The 14286-nt window shown below is 46.2% G+C and overlaps 1 protein-coding gene across 10 annotated transcripts in view; it reads right to left on the reverse strand.

Annotated features, from left to right (window-relative positions):
- The window catches only part of kctd1 (potassium channel tetramerization domain containing 1), a 77382-nt gene that overhangs the window by 13341 nt on the left and 49755 nt on the right, over positions 1-14286 (reverse strand). For 3 of the 10 annotated variants that reach the window (XM_078398010.1, XM_078398011.1, XM_078398012.1), the window contains one exon: positions 11342-11526. The exons of 5 other annotated variants lie outside the window; for them this stretch is intronic. In XM_078398010.1, the coding sequence (XP_078254136.1) occupies positions 11342-11452 (111 nt within the window). In that variant the 5' untranslated portion in view covers positions 11453-11526. Of the gene's footprint in view, positions 1-11341; positions 11527-12858; positions 12939-14286 lie in introns of those variants that run through there. 2 more of the 10 variants (XM_078398015.1, XM_078398014.1) reach the window with 2 other exon arrangements.

Raw genomic sequence — 14286 nt, forward strand, 5'->3', positions numbered from 1 at the left:
CGATTCTAAACTCGGGGCTTTAGTTTAGGCGAGTGGAGAAAGATTTATAAAGGACCTGAGGGGCAACCTTTTCCACACAGAGGGTGGTGGGTATATGGAAAGAGCTGCCAGATAAGGCAGGTTAACCCGAGGCATAGTTGTCCCTAGTGGAGGCAGAAAAGGTTTAGAGGTAATATGGACCAAACATGGGAACGTTTAGTGGTTAGCTTGGATGGGGCATCGACGAGTTGGGCTGAAGGGCTTATTTCCGTACTGCATGACTCAATGAGTCTATGACTCTTATCTGAAGGGATATGGGACTAGTTTGGCTGGCATGAACAAGTTGGGCCAAATCTGTCCTGAATCTGCACACTCCAGATTCAGGGACAGTTTCTTCACAGCTGTTATTAGGTAACTGAACCGTCCTCTCACCAACTAGAGAGCGGTGTTAAGCAACCATCTACCTCATTGAAGTCCCTCGGACCATCTTTAATCAGACTTTACTGGACTTTATCTTGCCCATTATCCTGTATCTATACATTGTGGACGGCTCGATTGTAATCATATATAATCTCTCCACTGACTGGTTAGCACGCAACAAAAAGCTTTTCACTGTACCTCGGTAGTAGTCGGTACACGTGACAATAATAAACTAAACTAAACTAGAGTGCTGGATGACTCTGCCCCTGAATTAAGGGAAAAACATCGTTTAATTCAACTGCCGTTGTTAAAACAGGTGGATCACACAGGAGGCTGTAATATAGGTCAAATAAACTATTTAAAGGCTTGCTTTAATCAGCTTATCTCAACCAGTTTCCTGCACAAATCCTGTGGAGACCGGTTGATAAATCGCAGCAAAGGAGTATGGGGTAAGAAATAGGACCATTAAACTCCTTGAACCAGTTCCATAATTCACATGGATCATGGATGTGGTAGCTTCCTTGATTCTGCAACTATAAATAAGCTTGACAAAGCATATGTAATGTTATTCCCTTTATGATATACCAGTACACTGTGGACGGCCGGATTGTAATTATGAATAGTCTTTCCGCTGACTGGTTAGCACTCAACAAAAAAGCTTTTCACTGTACCTCAGTACACGTAATGATAAACTAAACTAAACTAAGATATCTATCAAACTTAGCTTTGATGTTAAAGATAGACACAAAATGCTGGAGTAACTCAGCGGGTCAGGCAGCATCTCTGGAGAGAAAGGATGGGTGACATTTCATGGGTGACGACATCAGTCTGAAGAAGGGTCTCGACCCGAAACGTCACCCATTCCTTCTGTCCTGAGATGCTGCCTGACCTGCTGAGTTACTCCAGCATTTTGTGAAATAAATACCTTCGATTTGTACCAGCATCTACAGTTATTTTCTTACATTTCATGTTGGAACCCTTCTTCAGACTTAAAAGTAGGGGAGAAAATTGGATGCGAGAAAAGACCAGGACAAATCAGGGCCGACAACAGATGACCTCAAGCTGGGTGGTTCCCTGTAGACCGATTGTGTGATCTCAAGTGAGATATATCAAGTCTACTCCGCCATTCAATCATGTCTCTCTTTCTATCTTTCCCTCTCAACCCCATTCTTCTGCCTTCTCCCCATAACCTTTGACACCCTCATCAATCAAGTATTTGGCAAAGAACTGCAGGTGCTGGAATCCTGTGCAGAGTACAATGTGCTGCAGAAGTGGATCAGGCAGCATCTGTGGAGGGAATTGGACAGTCAACGTTTCGGGTCACGACCCTTTCTTCAGACTGAAACATGTAGCATATTGTAGTTTAGTTTAGTTTTTGTCACGTCTACCGAGGTACGGTGGAAAACGTTGTAGCTATCGTCAGTCGAAAGATTATATTTGATTAACATCGAGCCGTCCACAGTGTACAGATACATAATAAAGGGAATAATGTTCAGTGCGAGATAAAGTCCAGTAAAGTCCGATTAATGATAGTCTGAGGGTCTCCAATGAGGTAGATGGGAGGTCAGGACTGCTCTCTAGTTGGTGATAGGATGGTTTAGTTGCCTGATAACAGCTGGGAAGAAACTGTCCCTGAATCTGGAGGTGTGCGTTTTTACACTTCTGTACCTCTTGCCTGATGGGAGAGGGGAGAAGAGGGAGCGGCCGGGGTGAGACTGGTCCGTGATTATGCTGCTGGCCTTGCTGAGGCAGCATCTGCAGTTCCTTGTGATTTGGTGGCTGCAGGGTGCTGTCATAGTCATACAGGAAACAGGCCCTTTGGCCCAACATGCCCACACCAACCAACATGTTCCATCGACACTAGTCCCACATGCCTGTGTTTGGCCCATATCCCTCTCAACTTGTCCTATCCATGTACCCGCCCATATGTTTCTTAAACGTAGACAGAGAACCTGCCTCAACGGCCTCCTCTGGCAGCTCGTTCCATATACCCATTACCCTTTATGCGAAAAAGTTACTCCTCAGATTCCTATTAAACCTTTCCCCCTTCAAATTAAACCCATGTCCTCTGGTTCATGATTCCCTACTCTGGGCAAGAGACCCTACGCGTGTTCCTATAATATGGTGCCCAGAACTGAACACGATACTCTAAATGCAGCCTCACCAACGTCTTTTATAACTGCAACATGACCTCCCAACTTCTATAAGCTGTGTCCTCTCTGTTCACACACTAGGATGTTCACTCCCAGTGTAACTCGAGAGAAATTTATAATTGTGCCCTACTTATTATCAATGATTAAAAATGTGCAGCTCCCCTGTTTTAGACTGTCATCACACTTCCTTTTGCTTTATTAATATTAAATTCACGCCTCTTCAAGCAAAGGCTGATCAAAACCTTGAAATATTTCCCGAGGAGTTATTTTTCATATTAGAACGAGGTCTCATTCAATATTCACCATTTCACTGCAGGCAAGAGTGGGAGATTATTTCTCCTGCAGCCTTTGGTTGATATAAATTTCACTTTGGAGTTTCCCCCTCACAAGTACCTTGGAGTTTAGAAAAAGTTTTTAAAGGAAAAAACGTAAAAGGAACGGAACAAGGTCGCAGTTTAGTAACCAAAGTGGTCAGGTTTAGGTTTATTACTGTCACGTGTACCAAAGTACAGAGGACAGCTTTGTTTTGCATGCTATCCAAACATATCAGAAATACCACATATAATTGTCCCATCTAAGCTCGTCAATAGAGAATAGGTGCAGGAGGAGGCCATTCGGCCCTTCGAGCCAGCACCGCCATTCAATGTGATCATGGCTGATCATTCTCAATCAGTACCCCGTTCCTGCCTTCTCCCCATACCCCCTGGCTCCGCTATCCTTAAGAGCTCTATCTAGCTCTCTCTTGAATGCAATCAGAGAATTGGCCTCCACTGCCTTCTGAGGCAGAGAATTCCACAGATTCACAACTCTGACTGAAAAAGTTTTTCCTCATCTCAATTCTAAATGGCCTACCCCTTATTCTTAAACTGTGGCCCCTTGTTCTGGACTCCCTCAACATTGGGAACATGTTTCCTGCCTCTAACGTGTCCAACCCCTTAATAATCTTATACGTTTCGATAAGATCCCCTCTCATCCTTCTAAATTCCAGTGTATACAAGCCTAGTCGCTCCAGTCTTTCAACATATGACAGTCCTGCCATTTCGGGACCTAAGCTGCCATTTAGTAAACCTAAGCTGCACGCCCTCAATAGCAAGAATATCCTACCTCAAATTTGGAAACCAAAACTGCACACAGTACTCCAGGTGCGGTCTCACTAGGGCCCTGTACAACTGCAGAAGGACCTCTTTGCTCCTATACTCAGCTCCTCTTGTTATGAAGGCCCACCTGCCTGTGTTTGGCCCATATCCTTCTAAACCTTTCCTATCCATGTACCTGTCCAAGTGTCTTTTAAATGCTTAAGATAGACACAAAAAGCTGGAGTAACTCAGCGGGCCAGGCAGCATCTCTGGAGAAAAGGAATAGGTGATGTTTCGGGTCGAGACCCTTCTTCAGACTGCACCTGCCTCAGCTACCTCCTTCTGAAGAAGGGTTCCAACCCGAAACATAATTTGTCCATTCCCTCCACAGATGCTAAGTTAGGTTTAAATTATCTATTGTCGCGTGTATCGAGGTACAATGAAAAGCTTTGTTTTGCAAGCTACCCAAACAGGTCAGATATACTGTACATAAATACAATCAAGGCAAGCTCAAGTACACAAAGTGCTGGAGTAAGTCAGCGGGTCAGGCAGCATGTCTGGAGAGAAGGAATAAATGACATTTTGAGTCAAACTGCATGGAAACAGGCCCTTCGGCTTATCTCATCTACACTGACCAACATGCCCATCTACACTAATCCCACCTGCCCGTGTTTGGCCCATGTCCCTCTATAGACAATAAACAATAGGTGCAGGAGGAGGCCATTCGGCCCTTTGAGCCAGCACCGCCATTCAATGTGATCATGGCTGATCATTCTCAATCAGTACCCCGTTCCTGCCTTCTCCCCATACCCCCTGACTCCGCTATCCTTAAGAGCTCTATCCAGCTCTCTCTTGAATGCATTCAGAGAATTGGCCTCCACTGCCTTCTGAGGCAGAGAATTCCACAGATTCACAACTCTCTGACTGAAAAAGTTTTTCCTCATCTCAGTTCAAAATGGCCTACCCCTTATTCTTAAACTGTGGCCCCTTGTTCTGGACCTCCCCAACATTGGGAACATGTTTCCTGCCTCTAACGTGTCCAACCCCTTATAATCTTATACGTTTCGATAAGATCTCCTCTCATCCTTCTAAATTCCAGTGTATACAAGCCTAGTCGCTCCAGTCTATCAACATATGATAGTCCCGCCATTCCGGGAATTAACCTAGTAGACCTACGCTGCACGCTCTCAACCTTTCTGAACCACATATCTGTCCAAATGTCTTTTAAATGTTGTTATAACCCTATCGAAATATACCATAAATAAATACAATTTACAAATAAATCAAGTCTAGTTCAAGTACACAAAGTGCTGGAGTAACTCAGCAGATCAAGCAGCATCTCTGGAGAACATGGATAGCTGATGTTTCTGGTTGGGACCCTTCTTCAGACTGATTGTAGAGCGTGGAGAAGAAAGCTGGAAGAGGCAAAACAAAACAAACCTGCCTGGACTACCTACTCTGGCAATCTTGTTCCACATACCCACCACCTTCTGAGTGAAAATAGACAAAGGCTCACCTCAATGGGTAGAGGCATAACCCAGTGAAACCTGCTGGTACGTTGGAATGCAGTAAGTTAGCAGGGATTACCGAATGAATTTGACCATCAGAATGGAACAGATGCCATTTGAAACTAAGACTTTATTATCGAGGTAAAAGTGGAGCAGAGAGATTACAACAGATAGGCAGTGTCATCAGTGCTGTCAAGCTGGAAAGGGTGCAGAGAAGATTCACGAGGATGTTGCCAGGACGCGAGGGCCAGAGCTGTAGGGAGAGGTTGAGCAGTCTAGGACTCTATTCCTTGGAGTGCAGGAGAATGAGCGGTGATCTTATAGAGGTGTACAAAATCATGAGAGGAATAGATCGGGTAGGCGCACAGAGTCTCTTGCCCAGAGTAGGGGAATTAAGAACCAGAGGACATAGGTTTAAGGTGAGGAGGGGAAAGATTTATTAGGAACCTGAGGGGTAACTTTATCACACAAATGGTGGTGTGAGGAACGAGTTGCCAGAGGAGGTAGTTGAGGTAGGTACTATCGCAACGTTAAAAACCATTTGAACAGGTGGTGGATAGGACAGGTTTAGAGGGATATGTGCCAAACGCAGGCAAGTGGCACAAGTGTAGATGGGGCATCGGTCAGCATGGGGAAGTTGGGCCGAAGGGCCTGTTTCCACAGTGTATAGCTCTATGACTGCACCTGCAGGACAAACGGTGATGGTGAGGAATTGGGGAGAAGATATGAGAGTTGGACAACCGTTCTTCAGAGAACTTGTGGATAGGGTGGCACGGCGGTAGAGTTGCTGACCTACAGCGCCAGAGAGCCGGATTCCACCCCGGCTACCAGTGCTGTCTGTATGGAGTTTGTACGGTTTTCTCCGGGTGTTCCGGTTTCCTCCCAAACCAAAGATGTACATGTTTGTAGGTTATTTGGCTTCTGTAAATTGTACATTGTCCCTAGAGTAGCACAATGTTCACATTTTGTTTAGTTTAGATACAGTGCAAAAACATGCTCCTGGCCCCACCGAGTCCACGCCGACCTTCGGTCACCCGTTCACACTAGTACCATCCTACACACGAGGGACAATTTACAATTTTTACCGATGTAAACTTGAGTGATCGTAGAGTGCTATGGAAATTACAAGCTGCCGTGATTGCACTAGGACTGAGTACAGAATTGTTTATGCAAGTGTGAGATAATGCCTATTGTATAAGTCGGGGAGTGTCCATACCGACAACCAAATTATTAGAAGTATTTAACTTTCATTTAATCTAGTTTAGAAATACCATGTGGAAACAGGCCCTTCAGCCCACCGAGTTCACGCCGACCGGCAATCACCCATACACTAGTTCTATCCTACACACTAGGGATAATTTACAGAAGCCAATTAACCTACAAACCTGCACGTCTTTGGAATGTGGAAGTTTGCATCCGAAAAAGACCCACGCAGGTCTCGGGGAGAGCGTACAAACTTCGTAAAGACAGCACCCGTGGTCAGGATCAAACCCAGGTCTCTGGCATTGTGAGGCAGCAACTCTACCGCTGCGCCACCGTGCCACCCGTTTTACTTTTGATCATTTTAAGAGATTCAGAAGGAGAAGTAATCTCCAAAGAGCTGGAACAAATTTGCCGAGCTTCCAGCTCAGAATCTCATTTGTAACATCTCCTGGAGTTCACTGCTTCTCCAGTGCACTCCTCATATGTCAACATCACGCTGGTAACCCCTATTGTTCAGTGTTTAAAAGCAAAACTAATACAGACTGAGCAAACTAATCACCACAGCATTCTAGCACAGAGCCCCGTAGATGATTTAAACATCAGCCTCCCCACCCACTGACAGGACTAATGTAGCACAAACTTCATTACCATATTCGGCAGACATTACCATTAAAATGTTCAGAAAATCAATCAATGCAGGAATTGGGAAAAGATATTGCTATTTGAGAGGCCTGAAGAAGGTTCCTGACCCGAACGTCACTTGCTCTAGAGATGCCGCCTGACCTACGAGTTACTCCAGCACTTATGAGTCCTGTTGCTAATTGGGTCTAGGTTTTCCCGATGTTTGAGGTATAATTCTCATCATGATTTCTAATCACAGCGCTCCAATTTGTTTTAGAACCTTTACCTACCTTGGGCTTATCTCAACGAAACCCCTCTTCACTGGGGGTGCATCACCTGTCACTTGCTAACTCTTGCCCTAACCCTTTATATTGGCTATTGTCCCTCCACTCTCTCAGTTTAGATGAAGGGTCTCAATCCAAAATGAGGTCCCTCAACAGCTGGGCCCTGACCTGTTGAGTTCTTTCATTATTGCTCCATACTCAAGCATGTATGGATTATTGTTTCTGGGTTAGCACGTTAAAATATCGAGATTGAGCGGGAGGCTTAGAGTCATTAAGCACGGAAACAGGCCCTTCAGCCCAACTCGTTCATGCCGACCAAGATGCCCCATCCACGCTCATCCCACCTGGCCGAGTTTGGCGCATATAGTCATAGAACACGGAAACAGGCCCTTTAGTCCAACTCGTCCATAATACTAATTGTTAGGGTGAATGCACAGAGTCAGTTCCCCAAGGAATCAAGAACAAGGGGGCACAGGTTTAAGGTGAGTGGGGAAAGATTTAATACGAACCTGAGGGGCGACTATGAGGGTGGTGGATATATGGAACATGCTGCCAGAGGAGGTAGTTGAGGCAGGTGCTATAACAGCACCTTGGACAGATACATGGATACTGCGTGTGTTTCCAGTGCTCTGGTTTCCTCCCACACTCCATAGATGTACAGGTTTGTAGGTTAATTGACTTGGTAAAATTGTAAATTGTCCCTTGTATGTAGGATGGTGTAACTGTATGGGAATCGCTGGTCGTCGCGGACTCGGTGGGCCGAAGGGCCTGTTTCCACGGCTGTAACTCTGAACTAAACCTAATTGGGCGACTGAGAATTGGAGAAGTGGACATGATTTGGCTGCATTTATCTTTGGTGTGCATTATTCAACAGTTCTAAGTATCCCTTTTCAATGCTCGTGTTGAAACGGCCTTTCCTGGCCTTTCTGTCAGGGCGCTGTGCAGAAACAGCTCACTCCATTCCCCTGCTCAGAGACCCCTCCTGCAGCTGCAAACAGTTGTCCCCAGCAAACAGCCAAAACCCCCCTCGGGAATGCTTAACACTTCTCTGTACTTCGTTGCCAAGGTGATTTAAAGACAGCCACCCCTGTGAGAAGCCTCGGGTTGTTTTACCGAGCTGAAAGCACTAAATAATCCAACGACAGGCACAAAAAGCTGCAGTAACTCAGCGGGCCAGGCAGCATCTTTGTAGGGTTCATCAAACAATCCCTGTTCATAAGATCATAAATGATAGGAGTAAACATAGAAATAGGCCAACCCGCCCATCAAGTCTACACCATTCAATCATGGCTGACCTATCATAGACGCAACAAGCTGGAGTAACTCAGCGGGACAGGCAGCATCTCTGGAGCGAAGGAATGGGTGACGTTTCGGGTCGAGACCCTTCTTCAGTCATGACCCAAAACATCACCCATTCCTTCTCTCCAGAGATGCTGCCTGTCTGGCTGAGTTACTCCAGCTTTTTGTGTCTATCTTCGGTTTATGTCTATCTACGGCACGGTGGCGCAACGGTAGAGTTGCTGCCTTACAGTGAATGCAGCGCCGGAGACTCAGGTTCGATCCTGACTACGGGTGCTGTACTGTACGGAGTTTGTCCGTTCTCCCCGTGACCTGCGTGGGTTTTTCTCCGAGATCTTCGGTTTCCTCCCACACTCCAAAGACGTACAGGTTTGTAGGTTAATTGGCTGGGCAAATGTAAAAATTGTCCCTAGTGGGTGTAGGATAGTGTTAACGTGCGGGGATCGCTGGGCGGCGCGGACCCGGTGGGCCGAAGGGCCTGTTTCTGCGCTGGATCTCTAAATCTAAAAATCTAAACCAGCATCTGCAGTTCCTTCCTTTCACATGGCTGATCTATCTCTCCCTCCTAACCCCATTCTCCCCTTAACCACTGACACCAGTGTTCCAGGCATACACTGGCCCTATCCCCGAACTCTATCTCCACTACATTGATGACTGCATCGGGGCTACCCCCTGCACCTATACAGAACACCTGAACAAAAAGAAAGTAGAGATGCCACCTGACCCGCTGAGTTACTCCAGCTTTTTGTGCCTACCTTCGGTATAAACCAGCAAATGCAGTTCTTTCCTGCACTTAATAAATAATCCAAGTTTGCTTGTTGGGTTGTTTGAATAATAAACTCACTCTTTGTAAGTAGTTCAAAGTTGTAGAAGCAGAATTAGGGCATGTGGCCCATCACGTTGACTCCCCGCCATTCAATCATGGCTGATCTATCTTTCCCTCTCAACCCCCATTCTCCTGTCTTCTCTCCATAACCCCTGACACCCACACTAATCAAGAATCTGTCAATCTCCGCCTTATAATAGCCAATGACCTGGCCTCCACCGCTGCCTGTGGCAATGAATTCCACACATTCACCACCCTCTGGCTAAAGAAATTCCTCCTCCTTTATAAAGTATGACCTTTTATTCTGAGGCTGTGCCCTCTGGTCCTCGACTCTTCCACTTTTACTTACAAGTAGTTGAACGGAAAGCCGAGCTACATATCAGCAGAAAAGTCTCTGCAAAGTAATTTCTTAAGGGGAAAAAAAACGACAAGATTGATTCCAACTGCTAACACCATAAAATCAGAAAACGCCTGCAGTACGAAGGAGATCAGGCAGCATCCATGGAGGGAGGAACAGTCAGTGTATGTCAACATGCTGGAGTAACTCAGTGGGACAGGCAGCATCTGTAGAGGGAATGGGCAGACAGTGGTTTGATCTGACCCAAAGTGTCTTTAGACAAATTTCACTGTGACTTGTCACATGTGACTATAAAGTATTCATTTATTTACAGATACAGTGCGGAAATAGGACCTTCAGCCCACCGAGTCCAAGCGACCAGCGATCACTATTCTACACTCGAAGGTATTTATTCACAAAATGCTGGAGTAACTCAGCAGGTCAGGCAGCATCTCGGGAGAGAAGGAATGGGTGACGTTTCGGGTCGAGACCCTTCTTCAGACTGAAGGGTCTCGACCTGAAACGTCACCCATTCCTTCTCTCCCGAGATGCTGCCTGACCTGCTGAGTTACTCCAGCATTTTGTGAATAAATACCTTCGATTTGTACCAGCATCTGCAGTTATTTTCTTATACTATTCTACACTCGAGCACTATTCTACATTCTAGGGACAATTTGCAATTTACAGAAGCCAATTAACCTACAAACATCTGCATCTTTGGTGTGGGAAGGAACCGTAGCACCCGGAGGAAACCCACGGGGTCACAGGAAGAACGTACAAACTCCATACGGACAGCACCCGTAGTCAGGATGGAACCCGGGTCTCTGGCGCTGAGAGGCAGCTACTCTACCACTGTGCCACCGTGCTGTATATCTACTCCCTCCCCAGATGATGCCTGCTTGTTTCCATGCTGCATCTTTTAATCAATTGATCTAAACCTATTGTACTTGTGTTTGGCTTGATTGTATTCATGTATGGTATAATCTGATTGGAGTGGAGAGCATGCAAGGAAAAGCTTTTCACTGTCCCCCAGTACACATGACAATAATATCCCACCTGTGACTAAATGTTATTCCCTTTAACATGGATCTGTACACTGTGGATGGCTCAGTTGTAATCATGTATTGTCTTTCCGCTGACTGGTTAGCACGCAACAAAAGCTTTTCACTGTACCTCGGTACACGTGACAATAAACTAAACTAAACTAATAAACTTCAATAGACACAACACGGATCTGGCAGCATCTCTGGAGGACATGGGTAGGTGACGTTTTGGGTTGGGACCCTTCTTCAGACTGATTGTAGCAGGGAGGGAAATGTGGAAGAGAGGTGGGGGCAGGACAAAGCCTGGTGAGTGATAGGTGGATGCAGGTGAGGTGGAGTTTGATTGGCAGGTGGGTGGAGTCAGTGACAAAGTCTAGAGATGGAAAGGAGACAAAAGGGTGTGAGATATGGAGAGAAAAGAAGAAATGAAAAGTAAAGCCGGAGGGAGGGATGTGGATGGAAAGGGATGGGAGGAAGGAAAAGGGGGGCAGGATAGTGGGAGAAAATGTGCACATGGGATGGGGGGGGAATGGGAAAGGGAGGGAAATGGGGGGGGGGGGGTACCTAAAATTGGAGAATTCAATTTTCATACCGTTGGGTTGTAAGCTACCCAAGCGGAATACGAGGTGCTGTTCCTCCAGTTTGCGTGTGGCCTCCCTCTGGCAATGGAGGAAGGTCCCGACCCGAAACGTCGCCTGTCCATTCCCTCCACAGATGCCGCCTGACCCGCTGATTTCCTCCAGCACTTTCTGTTTTGAACTTGAACTAGTTCAACTACTGAAAACAAAGAAAAGAAATTGCAGGTGCTGGAAATTTGAAATAAGAATAGAAAATGCTGGAAATACTCAGCAGACCAGGCAGCATCATCATTGCTAGACGTTATCTAACCTGTTGAGAATCCCATCATTTCCCATCAACATTGAGTATAGAGGTTGGGAGGTCATGTTGCAGTTATATGAAATGGTAGTGAGGCCACATTTAGAGTATTGTGTTCAGTTCTAGGCACCATGTTATAGAAAAGATATCAAGCTGGAGAGGTTGCAGAGACGATTTACAAGGATGTTGCCAGGACTCAATGGCCTGAGCTATGGGGAGAGGTTGAGCAGGCTGGTGCTCAGGCAAAGGAGGATGATTGGGGATCTTATAGAAGTGTACAAAATAATGAGAGAAATAGATCAGGTAAACGAACAGAGTGCCTTGCCCAGACAAGAGGCATTGAGAACCAGAGGACATTGGTTTAAGGTGAGGGGGAGGAAGATTTTGTGGGAACCTGGAGGGCTAACTTCTTTACGTAAAGCGTGGTAGGTGTATGGAATGAGCTGCAGGAGGAGGTAGTTGTGGCAGGTACTATCGCACTGTTTAAGAAACAATTAGACAGGTACATGGATAGGACAGGTTTAAAGGGATATGGGCCAAACGCAGGCAAGTGGGACTAGTGTAGATAGGACATGTTGGTCGGTGTGGGCAAGTTGGGCCAAAGGGCCTGTTTTCAGGATGTAAGACTCTAGGGCTCCATCTTGTCAAGTCTGAAAGGCTGCACTATACACAGATGATGCAGACACAAAGAACTGCAGGTGCTGGTTTCTACCAAAGATAGATACAAAGCGCTGGAGTAATTCAGTAGGTCAGGCAGCATCTCTGTAGAAAAAGGATGGGTTTCGTGTCGGGACCCTTCTTCAAAATGAAAGTGGGGCTGGGTGAAGGGCTGAAGGTGCGAGAAGACCAGGACAAATCAGGGTTGGCCACTAATGGCCTCAGGGAAGGCGATGCCTGGTAGGTTCATTGTTGGCTGGGGAAAGTGTGATCTCAAGTGGGAAATAATGTGGAGAACTGTGGAACTGGTAAAACAACTAGGGTGAAGGAAGGGCCAAGGAGGGAGGGGGGAGCATGAGTAGAAGTTACTTAAAATGAGACTATTCAACGTTCATACCTCTGGGTTGTAGGCTACTCAAGCAAAATATGAGGCACTTTGGACGTTAGAGATACAGGATGGAGACAGGCACTTTGACCCATCAAGTGCTCTCCAATCAGCGATCACCCCGTACACTAGCACTATCCTACACACTAGAGACAATTACAAATTTTACTCAAGCCAATTAACCTACAAACCTGTAGTGTGGGAGGAAATCAGACCACCTAGAGAAAAACCCCACGCGGTCTCAGGGAGAAGGTACAAACTCCACACAGACAGCACCCGTAGTTAGGATCGAACCCGGGACTCTGGCGCTGTGAGGCAGCAACTCTACCGCTGCGCCACCCTTGTCTTATGGTCTTATTTCCTGGAAGAATTAGAGGCAAGAAGAATCTGATTAGCAACCTCTACAATTTGGCTGGGGTTTGTAAAGACAGGTTCGGAGCAGTGTTTCCACTCCTGAGAAGAGTCCCAATCTGGAACCCATGAGAAGACAGTCATTAATATGTGCAAGGGGGAATTCAGAAGAAAATTCAGAGCAGATGGAAAAAGCAATGTACTCCCTTGAGACTAATTGGGTGAATGGCGTGATACAACTGAGGGGAAAACTGGGTAAAATTAATCGTGGAACCGCAAGAGTAGAATTCCAGCGGCAAGTTCTAAAATTACAAGAAAATTAGTGCGGCGAAATAAATTTGAAACCTCCCTTCCATTGACTACATCAACACTTCATGCTGCATCGGCAAGGCTACCAGTATCATCAAGGACGACTCTCACCCTGGTCACATGTTCGAGGAGCAGAATTAGTCCATTCGGCCCATTAAGTCTACTCCCCCATTCATTAATGGCCGATCTATCTTTCCCTCTCAACCCCATTCTTCTGCCTTCTCCCCATAACCCCTGACACCCGTACTAATCAAGAATCTGTCAATCTTCGCCTTAGAAATATCTATTTACTTGGCCTCCACAGCCGTCTGTGGCAACGAATTCCACAGATTCACCACTCTCAGGCTAAAGAAATTCCTCCTCCTGGTTTCTAAAGGTAGGTCCCTTTATTCTGAGGCTGTGGCCTCTGGTCCTAGACTCTCCCACGAGTGGAAACATTCTCTCCATGTCCACTCTATCCAGGCCAGTCTCTCCCACTCCCATCAGGCAAGAGATACAGAAATGTGAAAACGCAGAAGACCTGCAGCATGGAAACAGGCCCTTCGGCCCACTGGCCAGCGATCATCCCGCACACGAACACTCTCCTACACACTAGGAACAATTTACAATTTTACAGAAGCCAATTAACTTACAAACCTCTATGTCTTTGGAGTGTGGGAGGAAACTAGAGCACCCGGAGGAAACCCACGCGGTGACAAGGAGAACGTACAAACTCTGTACAAACACACCCGTTAGTCAAGGTCGAACCCAGGTCTTTGGCACTGTAAGGCAGCAACTCCACCGCTGCCTCACGGTACCGCCCCTGGTTCTCTAATCTTTAGGATGAAGTTTATTATTGCCATGTACCAAGTTACTGTGCAAAGCTTTGCTTTACATGCTACCCCGATCAAATCAGCTAATACTGTACATAATTAGGTGGGACAGAGTGCAGAATATAGTTCTCAGCATTGTAGCACATC

This window comes from Rhinoraja longicauda, chromosome 4 (assembly GCF_053455715.1).
Source record: "Rhinoraja longicauda isolate Sanriku21f chromosome 4, sRhiLon1.1, whole genome shotgun sequence".
NCBI lineage: Eukaryota > Metazoa > Chordata > Chondrichthyes > Rajiformes > Arhynchobatidae > Rhinoraja > Rhinoraja longicauda.